The sequence below is a fragment of the Schistocerca gregaria genome, chromosome 6, assembly GCF_023897955.1.
Source record: "Schistocerca gregaria isolate iqSchGreg1 chromosome 6, iqSchGreg1.2, whole genome shotgun sequence".
Taxonomy (NCBI): Eukaryota; Metazoa; Arthropoda; class Insecta; order Orthoptera; family Acrididae; genus Schistocerca; species Schistocerca gregaria.
The window spans coordinates 245,940,567-245,960,338 of record NC_064925.1 but is presented as its reverse complement, the minus strand read 5'-3'; the positions used below and the strand labels follow the sequence as shown (position 1 = coordinate 245,960,338).

General features: G+C 37.1%; 1 protein-coding gene across 1 annotated transcript; it reads right to left on the bottom strand.

The window, feature by feature from the left end:
• Positions 1 to 1,299: 1,299 nt before the first annotated feature.
• On the bottom strand, positions 1,300 to 18,685 carry LOC126278102 (von Hippel-Lindau disease tumor suppressor). The gene is made up of 2 exons (XM_049977954.1): positions 18,319 to 18,685; positions 1,300 to 2,407 (listed from the first exon to the last, which is right to left on the bottom strand). Exon 2 carries the CDS (start codon positions 2,389 to 2,391, stop codon positions 1,891 to 1,893), a length of 501 nt encoding a protein of 166 aa, XP_049833911.1. The 5' UTR covers positions 2,392 to 2,407; positions 18,319 to 18,685; the 3' UTR covers positions 1,300 to 1,890.
• Positions 18,686 to 19,772: the final 1,087 nt, after the last annotated feature.

Genomic DNA, 19,772 nt, shown 5'->3' with positions numbered 1-19,772 from the left:
GACATGATCACATACCCAGAAGAATTTTACTGAAATGTTCGTTGTTACATTACTCAAGCTATCCAATGGGCCACAATGTACTTCACAAGAAATGGTCTATACCGAAACCAATATGACGTTTGAACTGACACTGATCAGCAAAACATTATTACTACTGCCACAATGAGATGGAATGCCTCCTGGTGCAGATGTGGGCATGCAACATGGTCAGGAAAGTAACCAAGCAGAGCAGAGAGGAATTGGAATCATTCTAGTGACAATATGGGCCACAAATGGAGAAATCCACTGATGTAAGTCGACTTAAAATAAGGGCAACAATGTATGAAAAGAGACTGTTACTTACCATAAAAAAGATGTGTTAAGTCACAGGCAGGCATAATTAAAAAGACACTTACATAAAGCTTTCGGCCACGGCCTTCATCAGTAGGAGAGAAATAGAGAGACACGTACACCTTTCATACACATAAGCAAGCACTCACCCTCATGCACACATGACCGTAATGTCCAGCAGCTCAGGTCTGGGCTGCCAGAGTTGACTGCTGTTCAAAACGTGCACTATGCCACAGACATAGGCCAATGGGGACAGTATTATGCTAATAAGGGAATATTCATTTGGCCTTTCATGGGACCTGTGGTAGGAGCCAAAAGCACCACAATCGCTGTGACCAAATTCACCCGATCTGAACCTGATGGAACATTTCTGGGACACATTATCATGCACCAGTCTGGTTCCACAAAACAGTGGTCTGTAATGCATGGAAATCTGGTGTCCTGTGTACAAACACCTGGTGCCACATACATCCAGAAACCTAACAAGGAATTGTCATATCCATGTTCTGCAGAATCACTGCTGCATTGTGTTTCAAAAGTGAACTAAAACATTATTAAGCAGATGGTCATAATATTTTCATTCATCAGGGCATGTCTTACATGATGTATTCTTTCTTGTAATTAATATCAGGTCACTGGCAAAGGTATGTTTACGCTTTTTGAACATGTTGTATGCACACTCCTTTGACTGGTTCCAATATAACAGTTGAGCTGAGAAATACTCCAACAAATATTTACAACCATTTTGGGCAAATTTTCAATGTGTGAGCATTGTAGAAACCTAAAGTATCAAAATTTTCTGTTTTGTATCTAAGTTAAATTGCAATATAGCACGGGATAGAGTTTATAGATATTTAATTTTGCTCCAGTCAACACAATTCAAATAAAATACAACAAGCAATAAATAAATCACCATTGAACAGAAGCAAATTCTCAGAAGTGTGGTATCTTGAGACAAAATAAAACAGGTTTTCAAAACTATTGTTCATTGTTTATTATTAATTTCAACAATTTTCATTCAACTATCAACACACAAAATATATGACACTGTTTCATAATTCACATCTAACTTGACAAATAAAGTCACATTATTTTCCTTTATGTTACATTCTTTAACTGTGCACATTAAACAAATACAAATGTCAAACTTCTTGATTAACATTTCTCTATACGGATGAATAATGAAAGCACAAAAAGATTCAAAAAGAAAACAATAATATATTCTGCTGCTTCCATCAAAATGTGTTGAAAAAATTATTTTTTCCCACTATTGCTAGCAAATTCGGAAGTATAACTCCATTATCTGGAGTAGTCACTTAAGAGATAAAAATTATTTATTTTTACCATGAAAACAAGTCCATATGACTTGCATGTAGAGCACCACATATTATGTGCACCTCCCTCCTCATCCCTGCTGTCATAATTTGCTGTCATTTTGGCTAACTTCATCAGTACCCTAACGATCACAGACAATTAGCTCCTATGCAAATTACAACTTAACTGAAGGATAACTTAATCTGCACAAAAACATATAAAAAGACATAGCATCTTATATAAATATTATGGTGGGTTGCAATTCAAGCGTGTTTGTGAACACTCCCTAACCATTCTTGCCAGCTGCTTCTGCAGTGTTGTTGGAATTTCAAGCTTGAAGGCATCTTCTGGCCTCTGAAGCATATCTCTTACAATCTGAAGAGCCCTCTGTCGCAGAGGAAAGACAGGTATTGTAATGTATACTTTGGTTCTTTCAATCCTCATGGGCAGTGCAGCTATAGGAATGGGTATCCTTTCATACTGTTTGAACCATGGTTCTGGTAAATACACATCTTTTGATTTTACAACTAGTCTGTCACGAGTATCTGCATCAATGAAAAGCCATGGATGTGACTCATAAGTGTTTGCATCAAAGAACGTGCCTGGTAATAGGGTTTTGAACTTCACATGTTGACCCTGGTAGTTCATCCACACAACATCAACTTTGCGTTCAGTGCTGTTAATGAACCTAAGAAAAGCACTGTTTGTAGCTTTCAAAGATCTGAGGACCTTCTCCTCATCCGCCATAACTGTAGTCACCCATCTGAAAGATAAGAAACAGCAATGAAGATATATGGAAGTGCAACTGTATAATTATTTGTTATGACTTTACTATTTTGATTGAACAACAATACAACTTCAAAAATCAGAAAGAACAGGACACAAGCAGTACAGCATCCCAGTTATTACATCAACAGAAACCATCACAAACAAGCTCAAAACAAAAAGAACCTATGTGTCTTAACTGAAGCAATGGTTCTTTGGATAATGCACTCGAAAAAATTAGATTATGTTGAACTAGATCATACACACCAGTGTCCAAAATTAAAGCAACAAATCGAAACTTTGCAAGATTGAATTTGTTTTGCCACAAAAAAGTACAAACAGGTTACAGTAAAGTAGAAACCATGTAAAGAATACAACAGAACATAATCAACTGCAACATGCATAACAGTAGACAATAATGTTCTTAGTTTTTTCCCCAACTTAACAGATTTGCACACACGTTCTGACAACGGGTTAATGTGTTAAGTATGTGATGTGACCACTTCTGGCACCAGTACAGGCCTGAAAATAATGGGACATGCTTTGAATGGTGTCATCAATCTCATTTTGAGGCAAAAATAACATCCATTCTTCATGCAGAGCTGCTCACACGTGTTTGATAGTAGTTGGATGCTGATGTGATGCAACCCATCTCCCTAGTGCATACCAGACATGCTCTAGGGGATTCAAATCTCGAGAGCGAGCAGGTCACCCCATATGTGCAAATATCTTCGGTTTCCCAGAAAACATCAACCACTCGTGCTCTATGAGGTTGAGCATTATAGTCCATCAATATGAAGTCTGGGCCCGCAACACCTTGCAACAACTGTGCATGAAATCTCAAATTCTCCTCAGAGTACCTGACAGCAGCTAAATCTTGCTGATTCACTCATACAATTTCATTAAGAAGTGTTCGAGTGGTCAACATAATCCCTACCCAAACCATTACAGATTCTTCTCGATACACGTCTCTCTTCACAATGTTTGGGTCTGAAATCGTGTTCCACAAGCCCTCCAGATTCGAATCCGCCGAGTATCACTCTCCAGACCAAATAGGGACTCATCTGTGAAAAGAACATTGGCCTACCATTCGACCATCCAGGAGGCATGTTGAAGACTCAAATCTAGACGTTCCCTTCTGAGAAGACACACCAGAGGTGAACAGACAGCAGGTCTCCAACAATAAAGGCCACTCTGCTGAAGCCTTTTGTACACCATTTGCCTCGATACAGGGGCATGTCCAAGGAATGCTGCAAGGTAAGATGCCTGTTGCAGTGCGGTAGTAAGGCGGTACTGCCGTGCCCTTACAAGCCAACAATGGCCCATTCGTTCTCATGTCACATGTAGTCAGCCCTGTCCGGGATACAGTTTTGGTTATCTCATCCCAGAAACAGAAGAACAATTCACATTAAGCCATTGGGCCACATCAGTTTGCGAATATCCTGCTCCCATTCCTCCTATGGCCATCCACAGCAGACTGTTTGTAGATGTCTTCTCTGTGCCATACTGCACCATCTGTGACTGTACACAGCGATTTTGGATGTGGGACTACCCTGCAAACACTACCCCACTTATAAGTGGCCCAATGTCATTGCTGGCATTTCTTTTGTTTTAGTGCGCAAAAACAACTAGTGTCATACATGCCCATGTCAAAACCGATAGAACATGAAGACAAAAAGAGGAGCTAAAAACAACTACAGATCAATCGATGGAAGAGAAGACAGCTAAAAACAGGGTCTGGAGAAGGTCTACAAAATATGCCATAGAGAAAAGGAAGCCCAGAACTAAAAATTAAATGGCCTTCGCCATATTGCTATGACGGATTAAAAGTAAAATGTGGTTAACAGCTCATACATTGTTCGCTAAAATGGCTGACCTCTAAGATGACAAACACAAACAGGAACATACACAGTTAACAAAAGGGCATTCCGTTGGTAAATGGTGGACAACCAGAAGTTAAGCATAGTATGCACAAAGTGATGGGGGAGCACCACTTAATAAATGGTGATGGCTAAAGACAGTGCCCAATAGGCAACCTAGTTAAAATGATCTCGTGGTGAGAGAGCCAAGAGGTGGTCATCCAAGCCACTGGGAGAGGCTTAATAGCCCGAAGCTTGTTCCCACGAAGGGGGGACCAGTTGTGATGCCATAGTGATATCTCCTGCTGATAGATAGCAACATAGATATCGTCAGAGGGACAGTAAGAACTAGCAGGCTGAGGTACAAGGACAGCAGTCTTGGCACAAGTGTCAGCAGCCTTGTTTTGCTGTCAGACCGAAATGACTGGGAATCCACATAAACATTACAGGGCTCCATCAAGAGTTAGCGAGTGGGAGTTTTCCTGGACCCGTTGCACTAAGGGATGGGCAGTGTACAGCACATAAATGCTTTGAAGGGTACTGTGAGAGTCTGAACAGATGACAATTGTAATGCCTATGTCATTGGATGTTCTGTGTGGCCTGATACAGGGCGAAGAGCTCTGCTGTAAATAATGAGCAGTCTTCTGGAAGCAGATGCCGAAAAACAGGTGCCAACGACCAAGGCACATCTGACACCACAGTCAGTTCAAGAGCCATCAGTGAACGTAAAGACGAAGGTCCATGCAAAGGTCGTGAAACTGAAGATGATAAGAGTGAGGCTGAAGTAGTGTCCTTTGGAAGGGAATGAAGGCCAAGGTGAACACAGGCCGGCACATGAAGCCAAGGTGGTGAAAGGTTCATAATGGGAAAGTTTCTGGTAGTGTAAAGGTAAGCCGCCAGAGCAAGAGCCGAAAATGAACTCCAAGAGGTAGCAGAAAAAAGGAGTCATTGAAGAAGGAGGGATAGGATGGGTGGTCATGCATGGCAGACGAACGGCAATGCATATATGCCGAGGTGAAAGTCGCGGAGGTAGGACAGCAGTATTTCGGCAACTTCTGCATACAGACTCTCAAGCAGGCTAGTGTACAAGGTGCCAGTGGCAAACAGATGCCACGGTGGTGGACAGTATTGAGACAGCATAAGAGGGACGGACGTGAAGACGCATAAACGAAACACTCTCAGTCTACTTCTGAACTGACAAAACGGTCAATCCATATGAAAAGGGCCAGTGATGGTTGCTTGACCATTTTTAAATGTTTAATTTTTTTTATATGTGATTACCCTATATTTGAGAAGTTCAAAACAGTTTTTAAAATAATTTATCTTGCACCTTTACTGGATGGTGGCATTTTTATTTGTAGGTGCACGACAATTTTTCAGTCTGGAGACATTAGCAAAAATTTGAACATCTTTGCACTGGGTTAAGTACAACATTGCAACTGACATGATCGTTTATAGAAAAGTGTCCTCTACAACATTTTCTATTACACAAAATACCCTAAATTCAAAAATAACCAGTCAAAATGACCTTCAAAGTTTGGTATCCAAATTTTCAAAAATCTGCTTTTTTAGGCAAAAAAATAACAAACAAGGAGTGAGTGTCTTTTTTCTATAGTTAGATACCATACACTACTAGTCTCATATAGAGCAAGAACACTTACAAATTTTTCCTTAAGTTTTTTTTATTAATTTCTGAAATTTGAAAATTTTTATTTTTGTAGACTTTGGGGTTAGTTATCTCAGGTGGAACTGAATTTAAAAATACGATTTTTGTGCTGTTTGTACGCCTATATGATAGCAACATACTGCAGAAATTTCAACATTGATATCTGACTGTGAACAAAGATATGAATTTTTGAAAATGATGAAATAATTCACATTACAACTGATCTTATGGCTGTTGCCTATTTAAATGGTTTATTGTTTCATTTTAATAAAATTTAATTTTGGCATATATTTAGTTAACACGATCACCCAATATCCATTTATTTATTTTTAATAATGCAATATTAAACAATAGGAGCTTTCACTATTGTTCCATGGTAATAAAAATGGCCATTTATGTTTAGGTTTATTGTCAATAAAGAAGTACACTATTGTTGGGTGTGACATTGCTGTAGCCAATCCGTTCTGAAACTTCTGTTAGAGTGAATGTACACACTTCATCGACAGTGTAGAATGTGTTATGTGCTTTGTTCTGTGTATAATTTGTAATTAATTTTGAGAGATTAACTGGAATGCAATAACATGGATGAACAATGCTATGTTGGACAGGCAGCAATTGAAGTGTGCCACAAAACAGTTTATGGTTCAGTTTCAAGAAACTTGAAAAATGTCAATGACTTTGATGAAGTTAGACAAACTTTGTTTAAATTTCAAGTGAGTTCTTTTGTAACGTCAGTGTGTGAGTATCATGAGAAGAAAAATATTCTGAAGTACAACCACATTTTTGGAAGAAAATGCTGTGATCCACTTAAAGTTAATCAAAAGCCTATTACTAAAGGTTTGAGGGAAATAAAACTTGAACATTTGTCCTTGTCATGTGAGTAAAACAGCTTCCCAAGTGAAACTTAATGTTATTCCTGGAAATTCCCTGTGCCCAAATTGTTACTCAGACATATTTGCTGTGAATCCAGAACCAGAATCATGTAACCTTGTTAATGACATTTATATTCCTAATGAGGAAGCTGTTAGCATATTGGATTTTGCTTGCTCCAAGTTAGACTTATCTCCTGTTTCAAAAATAATAAAATTAAGTAGCAGAGGAAAAAAGCAGCTATTGAAAATAAGGTATAACAAATTTCAGACAAAATTAGAAAAGACTTGGGATTATGCTTTAATAATACAGATACAAACATTATTTCTAAGGAAGAAGAAAACCTACCACGAGCATCATCTGACACTTAATATTTGAGCTTAATACAAAAATTAAAAAATTAAATGTCCAGTGACATCTAAAGAGGAAAGTGTTAAAATTTTAAGTTTGCTCCCTGACTCATGGTCAAGAGAAAAAATAGTTCACGAATTCAACATTTCTCATCATTTGGTTAAACTAACCCGAAAATTAGTGAAAGAGCAGGACATTCTTCCAGTTTTAGGAAATGAAGGTATAAATGAAGAAAAAATTAAAAAGATCCAGCAGTTTTTTTGAAGATAATGAAAACAGTAGATTGTGCCCAGGTTGCAAAGATAGCAAAAGAATTGTTATAAATAGAAACGACTAGTGCTGTCAAATTTAAATGAACTTTATGTAGCTTCCAAAAATTCTCATCCTGAATGTAAAATTGGAATGTCAAAATGTTGTGACCTCCTCCCTAACTGGTGTATTTTGGCTGGATCTTCAGGGACACACTTCATATTTGTTTGTTTATATGATCAAAATGTCAAACTGATGATTGTTGGTGCAAAACTCCATGATCTTAACTAAAGAGTTACCAGATTTAATGGTCTGTGATACTAACAGTTATGACTGTGTGATGAGTTGGTAAGGAAACCCTTATTGAATTGTTTCATGAATACAAGGAGGAAATGCCAGACAATATTACCTTCAAACAGTGGGTCACAACTGACAGGGCAGAAATGACAACAGTGGTTAAATCTCAGTAAGAGTACTTTGAATACTTAATGGATAACTCACAAAAACTCAAAAGTCACCACTATGTTTCTAAAATCCAAAGTAAGTTTTTGAAAGAAAAAAAGGACAACTTCATGAAACTGAATGCATAGTGCTACTTGATTTTGCAGAAAATTTTACATTTGTGATTCAGGATGAAATACAAGGGTACCACTGGGTCAATGACCAAGCAACAGTGCACCCATTTATTCTCTACTTTAAAAATGAGAAAGTCGAAGTTTCCATTTCTTCAATTTGCATTCTAAGTGACTACTTGGAGGACAACACTTTGGCTGTACATGTGTTTCAAAAAATATGTAATAAATTACATAAAAGAAATTTTTTCCAAAGTTGAGAAGCTGATATACTTTTCAGATGGAAGTGGTAGTCAGTATAAGAACAAAAATAATTTTTCAAATCTGTGCAACCACAAAGTAGACTATGGGTTGGAGGCTGAATGGCACATTTTTGCATCCTGCCAAGGTAAAAATACATGTCATGGAGTAGGAGGTACAACAAAATGTGAAGTAAGTAAAGCTAGCCTACAAAGACCAACCACAGACCAAATTCTCGCAGTACAGGACATGTATGTCTCTTGCAAGGATAATATTAAAGGCATTACCTATTTTCTGATCAAGAAAGAAGAAGTGGTTCTGCATATGAAAACAACACTTCAATCTAGCTTTGAAAACTGTATAGCAATAAAAGGAACAAGCCATTTCTACAAATTCCTTGGCATTGCAGAAAACTTAGTTTGATGCTATGTAAAATTACATCTCCGTCTTTAATGCTGAATGGCATAGTGGCATGTGTGTATGATGGACAGAGGTTGAAAGATAAGTTTGGAAAACAATGATGTTTTTGTGCATTTTTACCGCCCTACTGGCCCAAGAACATGATTCAAGAAATTTACTAGTGACAAAGTTTGGATACCAATTAAACATGTTTTAAGGAAACTTTCAGTGCTTTAACTTACCACAGCAACTGGGAGGTCTTATCCTACATCACAGAAGCTATCTGAAGAGTGATACATAAGACAAACAAAAAACAGACTTCCTTCAGGTTGGGAATAATTGTTTTATTTGATGACTGTTTCAAAGTGAAGATATTTCCAGTGACAACTTTTTGTGTTCTAAATGTTTTGACATAACAACAACAATGATAGTATCTGAACAAGGTGAAGCCTCCCATGGTGTAGATGATGTAGATTTTGCACCAATAGAGGAAGAATTAAATATCCTGAATCAGTCAACTACAGAGACAGGTGTTAGTCCTGTTAAGAAACCATGTTCATTGAAGTCGAGTCATAAGCTCTATGCATCAAGAAAGCACAGAGAAATTATTTTTTAAGTTATGGATGAATACACTACAGCAAAGCTGACCACACTCTTCAACATAGAAATTCCATCTTCGGAAGAAAATAGACCAAAGCGCTCTTGCACCTCCTGCCAGGAATTTTTCGCAAATATCAATTCGGCTGTTGAATATTGTGCATCCTATAGTGAAAAGGTGTAAATTATAACTATTACTCCATAGACGTTTTAAAAGAAAACAATTTTGAACTATGTTCTATCTGTATCAAAGTGCATGACAAATCAAGAAATGTGAGGTCTGTCAATGGAGTCTTTGAAAAACCAGATCCCTATTACGGTCATCCTGTAAAAGCAGCTCAAGTTCAAATAGTGCAGTCATTTTATCTGGAAGATAAATGGGACTGTTCTCACCAGAGTGCCAACAAGAAAGACACTATAACTGTGACAGTTGAAGATCTAAAAGTTGTGAAAGTGAAGAGATACACGACTCTCAGTATTAAAGAAACTTTTGCAATTTATAAGAGCAACTATACAACTCCACATATTGGAGGATTATGCACTACAACTTAAGTGGGTAGTTCTACACCTACCTAGAGATGTCTGTCTATGTGTGTACTGCACGAATTTTGAACTTTCATGTGGTAACTTTGAAGAACTTACTGGAGCATGTGACATATGACACCTTGGCTGGACATTTGAAGTCATTGGTAGTCTGTGATGTAAAGTGAGACACTTGCTTGTTTCAAGAATGTGATGACTGCCCTGGAAAGGGAGGACTGTCTTTACAGACACTTGGCCTGGAAGACATAGCAGATAACTCTGCAGAAATTACGTGTGCAACACAGGAGGAAAATAAACCAATTAAGAAAACTGTTGCTTCTGACCCTTTCATTGATGAACTTAGTAAACGGTCAATGATAGCAGTAACACACCAGCTTCTAAAGAACTGCAACAACAACACGTTGTAGCAGTGAAGGGGATTGTACAGGCTGAAGAACTAGGCCTATGTTTAGTGCTTCACTGTAATTTTGCTGAGAACTGGTCTGCAATTCTCCCACAAGAAGTACAAGGATTGGAATAATGACCAGGATCCAATTTTTGCTGGAGTGACATCTTTTCAAAACAAGACCACAAGTGTTGGAGTTATAAGTGATGACACAGGACAGGAATCAGCACATGCTTTGCAAGCAATGCCCAAAATTCTTCAACTGCAAACAGGGACAGAGAAGATCATCATTATTTCTGATAGCATTCCTTGTCATTTTAAAAATCATTACCAGCTGTTTGAATTGAGTAAGTCACTTGTGCCAACAGACTGTGTACACAGTGCTACTGGTCTCTGGAATGGGCCTTGTGATGGCGTAGGCGGCTTGCCGAAGCACCATGCTACAAAACGGTCTTTCCAGATGAAATAAAGCTGTGATTCAGAATGCTGAGGATTTTACAAGGTCGTGAAATCTTGCACATCCACAGCCCTCATTCTTTTGTCAAAAGAAGAAATCGATGAATTCCATGAGCAGAAAAAAGGAGAACGGTCCAAACAAACTACTCCTGTCTAAGGAATTCAGAAGACATTTTTGGATTTAAAGTGATGGGCGAACTCATATCTCATGCACTTTAAAGAACAAAAAAGGAGAAATTTCGTTCATTCGGCCAACACCTCAGAAACAGCATGATAATATTCAGATTCACGACCTGAAAAGGAGGATGTTTGTGGTGTGTGTGGATGACAGTGACTGGTGGATTACAGAGATTATTGACACCAGTTATGAGTTAAATGAAATTGTAGTGAACTTTATGCTACCACATGGACAGCTGTTTCCAGTTGAAAAACAGCAAATGATTTGAAGGCTGTAAGTGCTCCAGTTTCTATTCGTTCAACAGGAAGGCATCACTCTATATCAAAGGAAGATACTGAAGCAGTGCAACACATTTTTAGCCATTGACTGGCTAATTTCAGTGAAAAACAGACTGCACAGAAGTTGTACAAGTTGAAACCTTTAAGTCTTTGGACCTTTCACATGCATTTTGGAACCAATTAAAATACTTGAAAAATGAGTCTCTTACTCATCTTTCAAAACTAAAATAATGTTAAATAAGGCTAGTAGAAGAAGAATGGGTAGCTCTGAGGGATGAAGTAGTGAAGGGAGCACAGAATAAAGTAGGTAAAAAGACGAGGGCTGCTAGAAATCTTTGGGTAACAGAAGAAATATTGAATTTAATTGATGAAAGGAGAAAATATAAAAATGCAGTAAATGAAGCAGGCAAAAAGGAATACAAACGTCTCAAAAATGAGATCGACAGGAAGTGCAAAATGGCTAAACAGGGATGGCTAGAGGACAAATGTAAGGATGTAGAAGCTTATCTCACTAGCGGTAAGATAGATACTGCCTACAGGAAAATTAAAGAGACCTTTGGAGAGAAGAGAACCACGTGTATGAATATCAAGAGCTCAGATGGAAACCCAGTTCTAAGCAAAGAAGGGAAGGCAGAAAGGTGGAAGGAGTATATAGAAGGTTTATACAAGGGTGATGTACTTGAGGACAATATTATGGAAATGGAAGAGGATGTAGATGAAGACGAAATGGGTGATACGATACTGCGTGAAGAGTTTGATAGAGCAGTGAAAGACCTGAGTCGAAACAAGGCCCCGGGAGTAGACAACATTCCATTAGAACTACTGACGGCCTTGGGAGAGCCAGTCATGACAAAACTCTACCAGCTGGTGAGCAAGATGTATGAGACAGGCGAAATACCCTCAGACTTCAAGAAGAATATAATAATTCCAATCCCAAAGAAAGCAGGTGCTGACAGATGTGAAAATTACCGAACTATCAGTTTAATAAATCACAGCTGCAAAATACTAACGCGAATTCTTTACAGACGAATGGAAAAACTGGTAGATGCGGACCTCGGGGAGGATCAGTTTGGATTCCGTCGAAATGTTGGAACACGTGAGGCAATACTGACCTTACGACTTATCTTAGAAGAAAGATTAAGAAAAGGCAAACCTACGTTTCTAGCATTTGTAGACTTAGAGAAAGCTTTTGACAATGTTGACTGGAATACTCTTTTTCAAATTCTAAAGGCGGCAGGGGTAAAATACAGGGAGCGAAAGGCTATTTACAATTTGTACAGAAACCAGATGGCAGTCATAAGAGTCGAGGGGCATGAAAGGGAAGCAGTGGTTGGGAAAGGAGTGAGACAGGGTTGTAGTCTCTCCCCGATGTTATTCAATCTGTATATTGAGCAAGCAGTAAAGGAAACAAAAGAAAAATTTGGAGTAGGTATTAAAATCCATGGAGACGAAGCAAAAACTTTGAGATTCGCCGATGACATTGTAATTCTGTCAGAGACAGCAAAGGACTTGGAAGAGCAGTTGAACGGAATGGACAGTGTCTTGAAAGGAGGATATAAGATGAACATCAACAAAAGCAAAACGAGGATAATGGAATGTAGTCGAATTAAGTCGGGTGATGCTGAGGGAATTAGATTAGGAAATGAGACACTTAAAGTAGTAAAGGAGTTTTGCTATTTAGGAAGTAAAATAACTGACGATGGTCGAAGTAGAGAGGATATAAAATGTAGACTGGCAATGGCAAGGAAAGCGTTTCTGAAGAAGAGAAATTTGTTAACATCGAATATAGATTTAAGTGTCAGGAAGTCATTTCTGAAAATATTTGTTTGGAGTGTAGCCATGTATGGAAGTGAAACATGGACGATAACTAGTTTGGACAAGAAGAGAATAGAAGCTTTCGAAATGTGGTGCTACAGAAGAATACTGAAGATAAGGTGGATAGATCACGTAACTAATGAGGAGGTATTGAATAGGATTGGGGAGAAGAGAAGTTTGTGGCACAACTTGACTAGAAGAAGGGATCGGTTGGTAGGACATGTTTTGAGGCATCAAGGGATCACAAATTTAGCATTGGAGGGCAGTGTGGAGGGTAAAAATCGTAGAGGGAGACCGAGAGATGAGTACACTAAACAGATTCAGAAGGATGTAGGTTGCAGTAGGTACTGGGAGATGAAGAAGCTTGCACAGGATAGAGTAGCATGGAGAGCTGCATCAAACCAGTCTCAGGACTGAAGACAACAACAACAACAACAACAAATAAGGCTAGGTTTTGATTTTAAGAGCCTATTATGTGATAATGTGGAAATAAAACAGGTTCTATGTACGGCAAAAATTTCCATTGTTTATAAAACCTGTTTGACTTAAAGTTGAAGCTGTCCTTTTCAGGGAATGTAGAACTATATGGTACTAACTGACAAAAAATCAAAATTTTATGTATTGGCATTTTTGAAAAATAAATATTTTTCCTTAAATAATAAAAAGCTTAGAACCTTAGAGGAAAAGAACTTTGACAGACAAGTCCAAATGGAAGATTTCTTTGTAATCATAAAGCAATTATCTTTCAAATAAAAAAAAAAAAAAAAAAAAAAATATCTAGAATAGTTCCAGAGATACAGCATTCTAAAATTTTTCAAAAATTCGCGTCTTCAAAAGGATATGCACAGTGTCATCTGTGGAGGGCTGTACCTCTGAGCAGAAACTTTTCTGCAGAAAGCAAAAAATATGTATTCCTTACTTAGTTCTTCATTTTAACAATTGCTACATCCAATAACAAAGAAAGCTATGAATGTATGATTTTTTCCTAACCTGCATGAATTGATATGGACTACACCTAATGCACTGGCCCTAGGGAGCACTGCCATCTCTAGAGCAGCAGTGAACGTCGACCAGCATTATACATGAGCTCTGTGAATTATGTACGTGTTTTTAAAACACTGAATCCACTCTGTTAAAACAAATCTCTAAGTGAGACTCATTTTACTAAGGTCTGAAGGTCCTTTATGTTTTTCCGTGTTTGCGATTTACAAATTGGATTGTTTTGGAAATCAGTTTCGTGCAAACGTTTTCTTTTTCTTTTTTTGTATTTAACCATTCATGTTTTGAAATCTGTGTGTCATCTTCTGTGGGTCAAATTTTTGTTTCTTAAAATTACATCGCTAAATGAACTGCATTATTATAACACCTCTCACTGGGTATGGAGTCAGAAGGGTGTACTCAGATCACATTTCACCACATTTTGTGAAAGTGCATGTGAGATGAAGTACTGAGCAAAAATTCTGGGAAGAACTGTGTGGAAACGGTGCACCGAGTAGCAGTTGATCGAGACATCAGCCAGAGACACACAATAGGACGAAAAATTTTGCGCAAGACATGCTATTAAAAAAGGGGGGGTGGGGGGGCACAAAAACCAATGTACAGTAAAATTCAGTTCCTTTATTGATGTAATTTTAAGAAATAAAAATTTGACCTACAGAATATGACACAGATGTTGAAACATGTCTGGCTAAAAAGAAATGGTTTGCAAAATGCTGAGTCTTCAAAACAACCTAATTTTTAAATCTCTATGTGATGAAATATGAATATATGTTACATTATTACTATTTACTTATAAAAATTTCAATCTAAGATTGTCACAGGTGGGACAAGGAATTTTCATAGGTGTCACTCGTGTCACCCAGTGTCAGTTTTTATAAACTAAAATCAATTTTACTGTATTCATTTACAGACGAATCAGCATGTAACATTGGCTAAAATTTACAATGGGCCACAGATATGCAGATGCTGGCAACACCTATGCATGTATGATCATGAGTGAATGTGTTGTTACTTTCAACAATAAAATGATATCACTTATCTTCACCCATCAACCTCCCCAACCTCATGATTTAATTTAAAACACACACACAAATCACATGAAACACTGATTCACAATTCGGCTATTCAGCCATCTTAGATTTCCCCGACAGCCCTTTATAAAGTTTTACCCATAACATGTCTAGACCTCCCTTCCTAATTAAATAACCTAATTAAAAGTTTTGTTACCTATAAATATGATACATTTCAGTACAGTATTGGTTTGAAGCCCTGTGTACCAAACTATTTTAATTTTAAGAAACCACCACTAAAGAAACTAAATGCAGATGACTTCTCAACCCTCTTTCAAAAAAGTCTAAATTTCCTGAAACTTCATTATATAAAAAGTTTCTAATGTGTACAATACATAGATTGGTAAGAACAGCAAGAACTTGTTCAAACTCTATGTAGGATACAGCCTTCTTATTAACTTCTCATTTCCTACAAATATCATACACACAATTCTGTTCAACAGTTTTCTCTGCATTTCCAGGGTATGTGTATTTGGCAGATTTGCTTATCACAGTCTGAAAATCCAACAAAATAAATGTTCTTGGCACAACCTTTTTCACAACTGGTGCTGGCACTGTAACTGATCATGGGCCTGCAGATCTTCAACACATTACTGCTCATCACAAACCTCAGAACCTTAAAGATGAGAGAATTTACACTGGATGTAACTTGAAAAACTATTTCAAATCCAGATTTAAAAAACTTCCTTTACTGTCAAATTCAGGCAATGTTTCTGGAAACTAACCCACTTCCAAGTCACTGGGCCTGCAATAGACTTTACATTCTTCGTATTGCTCGATTGCCTTCTCATATCATCAACTGTGAAAATGTTTTGCATTTTAAGCAGATTATCACAAGTAAATTTACTAGATGAAGTTTTCTTCTTTACTAATAAAATCTGTTTTGCTCCCTTTTATGGCACAGTAGCCTTATGTTCAATTAAAAACATTCCACAGGATACCTTTATCTTCATGTTTTCCCATCTGCTTTTATTCTGTCCTCTTTACTGGAGTGTTATTTGCTGGCATCTTTCTGTAACTTCCCTCAAAGTTTTCCCATATTTGCAGCTGACACTGTTTTTCTCATCCTCTGAATAAATAATAAATCAATATAAGTACAATTCATTAAGGCAAAAGTTATACAACCCCACATTACTTAAAATGGCATGAACTGTTAAACAGTTGGATAATTGTGAGACAATTACTTCCAATATTTATAGACGATAGTTTGTACATTAAACACTGCTTTATAGGTCACTAGATTTTTTTTATTGGGTTTACTCCCCCCTAATACAAAACAAACACTACTGCTACAATTTCTGAGTTACAGGCCAAACTTTATGTTTCTTCATTGCAGGTGGGATACTAAATACACTGCCACTCTTGTAAATTGGCTGCTTACTTAATATATTACTTTTCTTTAAAAACTGAAGACTGTTCAAAAGGTTCAGCTACTAAAACTTAACAGTTGACACAATAACAATAGCAACAACCTAAACTGAAATATAAAAAGCAAACTTACTGATCTCTAACCTCCTCTGACAGTTTAACTATAATATCTCAACAATGCTATAACTTCAATAATGTTCCAGAGACGTAACATTTTACTTTAATAGATTCAGAAAACGATGACAACTTTAATTAAAAGTAAAATTTTAAAAAATCTCAGGCTTAGTTTTACACAAAATCACCCATTGTGATTCTCTATATACAACAATTTCTGTTATGCAGCAAAGATGAAGCCTATTTCATTTAAAATAATTAAAGGCCAATGAATTCCCTTTAACACTAAGCCTGGCATTACTACATAGAACATAACAAGTCTTCAATGAAACCTAATCACGCAATCTTTGTACAATTTGAATTCTCTTTATAATCATGTGCTTTGAGGCTTTCTTAGAGCATTTACGTGAACTGAACAATGCTGCTTCTTCCTATTGTAAATAATTAATGTAAAGAACAAATATATCTTAGCTAAACCCAAGAATAGAGTGCACATCTATCATCCTGTTAAGTAGCTTCTACTGAAAATAAGCATGTAGCTTCTGACAGCCCCTCAGAAACAAAATTTTACACCAGCTTCACAAACAAACTAAGATGACATTCAGTGTGTGATACATCATTTCGATAAAAGTCACTTAGTGAACCTCCCTTGCTCTTTTCATAGTTTATGCCCAATGTATGTTGGCCTACATAATATGAATCAAAATATTCTGTCTCTGGTCCATCATTTAATAAAAATTTTCGAAATTTACCTTCCAGTTTTTGCTGTTATGATGAAAACTGCATTCAAACATTAGCCTGTCATACAGGTCAATCTGTTACCAGAACCTCTATTCAACAGAGAAATACATTGGTTTCACCAGCACAACCAAGTTAACACCTTTCAACTCAATGTACACCTTTAGTGACATTACAGAACTGACTGTCACCACTACCAACATTTCAAGAGGGAGGTGACTGGGAGCTTGCAGTATAACGCATTAGCCCATCTCGATACACATTCCAAATTTTTCCAATAATACTTTCAAGGGGAAGGAATCAAAAATGTTACATAGCCCTTCAATAAAAAAATAAATAATAATAATCTCAACAGTTGAAATGTGAACTCAGGCTAGTAAAATAAATTATAACATTAAATTTGTGGTATTTCAAGTAGGGAAAGCAGTTAACATTCTTTATAAACACATCTTAACACACAATAATTACAAACATATCCGAGGAGTCATTAAAATTATTTTGTTTCTCACATACAAGCAACCACCATTTTGGATATATGCTTCAAAATTAATACTTCGTTGTCTTGCTAACATTTTGATGTAACAGTACCGAAAAATATTTTCTGCAGGACGATTTCTGTAGCCAATAAAAGCACAACATGTGCGCAACACAACCAAAACTGACTGAAAAATTAAGACCACACTTCAAGTACATATAGTTGCAATAGAGGTCGACCTGTTACTACAACACAATTGTCACCTTCCAACGTGAGATACCGGACTGCACAATGCATTGGACCTAACTTCAACATTAAATGCCGCACCAAAAATATTCTGCACAACTATAGCTAACATGACAAAATACATCCTGGATGAAAGGTTTCCTACTTTTAAAAACAAATGTTCAATTTTTTATGAGTTTACAACAACGCCTTCTCACATTCCTTCAATACGTCCCATGCATAATCGACGCCACGATCTGCAGAACCCACCTATCGTTATTTCAGCTGTTAAATATATTTTCATCTCCTCCACAACTTTCAATTACAGTCGCAATTTAATGCCTATGTTTCAGACTGTTAACATGTTTACTCCTACCATCAGATGTCAACAACTTACAAGTGTACATTAGGGTAAAAATATATTTAATGAATACCACGCTTAAACTCTTGTTTAAAACTTACCAACAAAATATGATGACGGGAGATTGTAACTAATTACCCGCTAATACCACACACCGTCAACTTCGATCAAACATAAACTAATAACGTAATAAGCTCTGACGAACTGACAGTAACAAACACTTTAGGCCTCGATCGACTTATCGATGTATAGTCAAACCGACAATCGAAATGAAAGGGGGAAAAGCTGTATCTTCTTCTTCTTCTTCGAATACAACCAAGTTACATAAATGAATTGGATGAGTCAACATTAAACTACAAAACATTTCTAAATAAAATCCTTTTTTCACTCAGTCACGTGATCTAGGTATGTAGGCTCTACCACATATTAGACTGTGGCTCTAAGATAAACTTGGTTTGTCAAAATGCCGGACACGTATAGGAACAGTAGTGAAATTAGTGTAAGGGCAGGGTTATGTACAATATCTGAAGCATACATGTATCGAATTTATTACGAAAGTAGTAGATACGTCTAAGACATGAATAATCATTGAGGAATTTCATAGTCTCTTTCATAAAACGAGCGACAAAATAAGACGTTCGCATTTCCTGGATGAAAATTGATATATCCTGTTGTGTCATTCATTCTTAGTGCTTTGTCCAACCCCTGTCCTTCCTCATTACCTCAAACACTCTTTTCAGCATCGATTTTCATAGGGTTTACAGTTCTTGCAGTGAAATTGTCACCCATTCTTCTCACATCTCTGTTTTAGCTCACATACGGCCTCAAATTGACATTCATCCATTGACATAAACACGCCTTGCAAGTATTCCCCAAAGGTTTTCCACGGAGTTCAAATTCATGTTACTTGAAGGTCAGGAAAAGACATCGATATCTGCACAAATGTGTTATATTGTTGGAACTTTAACATTTCGCCCCGTAGGTCCTCACACATTCTAATCTATTCTGTCTCTAGCGTCTCAGTGTTCATATTAGATTTCATTCTAGTGTTCAACCAAGAAATGTATGATTTACCTCTAGTGCAGAACGCTACCCAAATCATAACACTTTCACTACCAACATTTCTTCTGATTCTTACATGTTGCTCTGTCCTCAGACCATGGCAACTATACTGAAATCCATCTGAACCATTAATATTATTCTCATCAAATGAAGCACGCTTTATCCGATTCTCTAGTACATAACATTTATCATGCAGCAAACTCCAATCGAACCTGTTTGTCGTTTCTTCAATGCAAAGTGTTTTCATTTGGCAAAATTTGTCATAAACGTCTGGCAGTTATTGGAAACTTAAATCAGTAACAAGTTGAGAATAATAACGGTTGTGCTTCTCACTTTAATCAAAAGTAGCCATTTCAACGCCTCAGATAATTTTCCACTTTGCACATATTTTCTGTTCTTTCCACATCTTGGGTAGATATGCACCGATTTTTCCTTTTTTATCAAATGATAACTGTTTTCCATGTTACTATGTCACAGTCATGGCTTATGTACA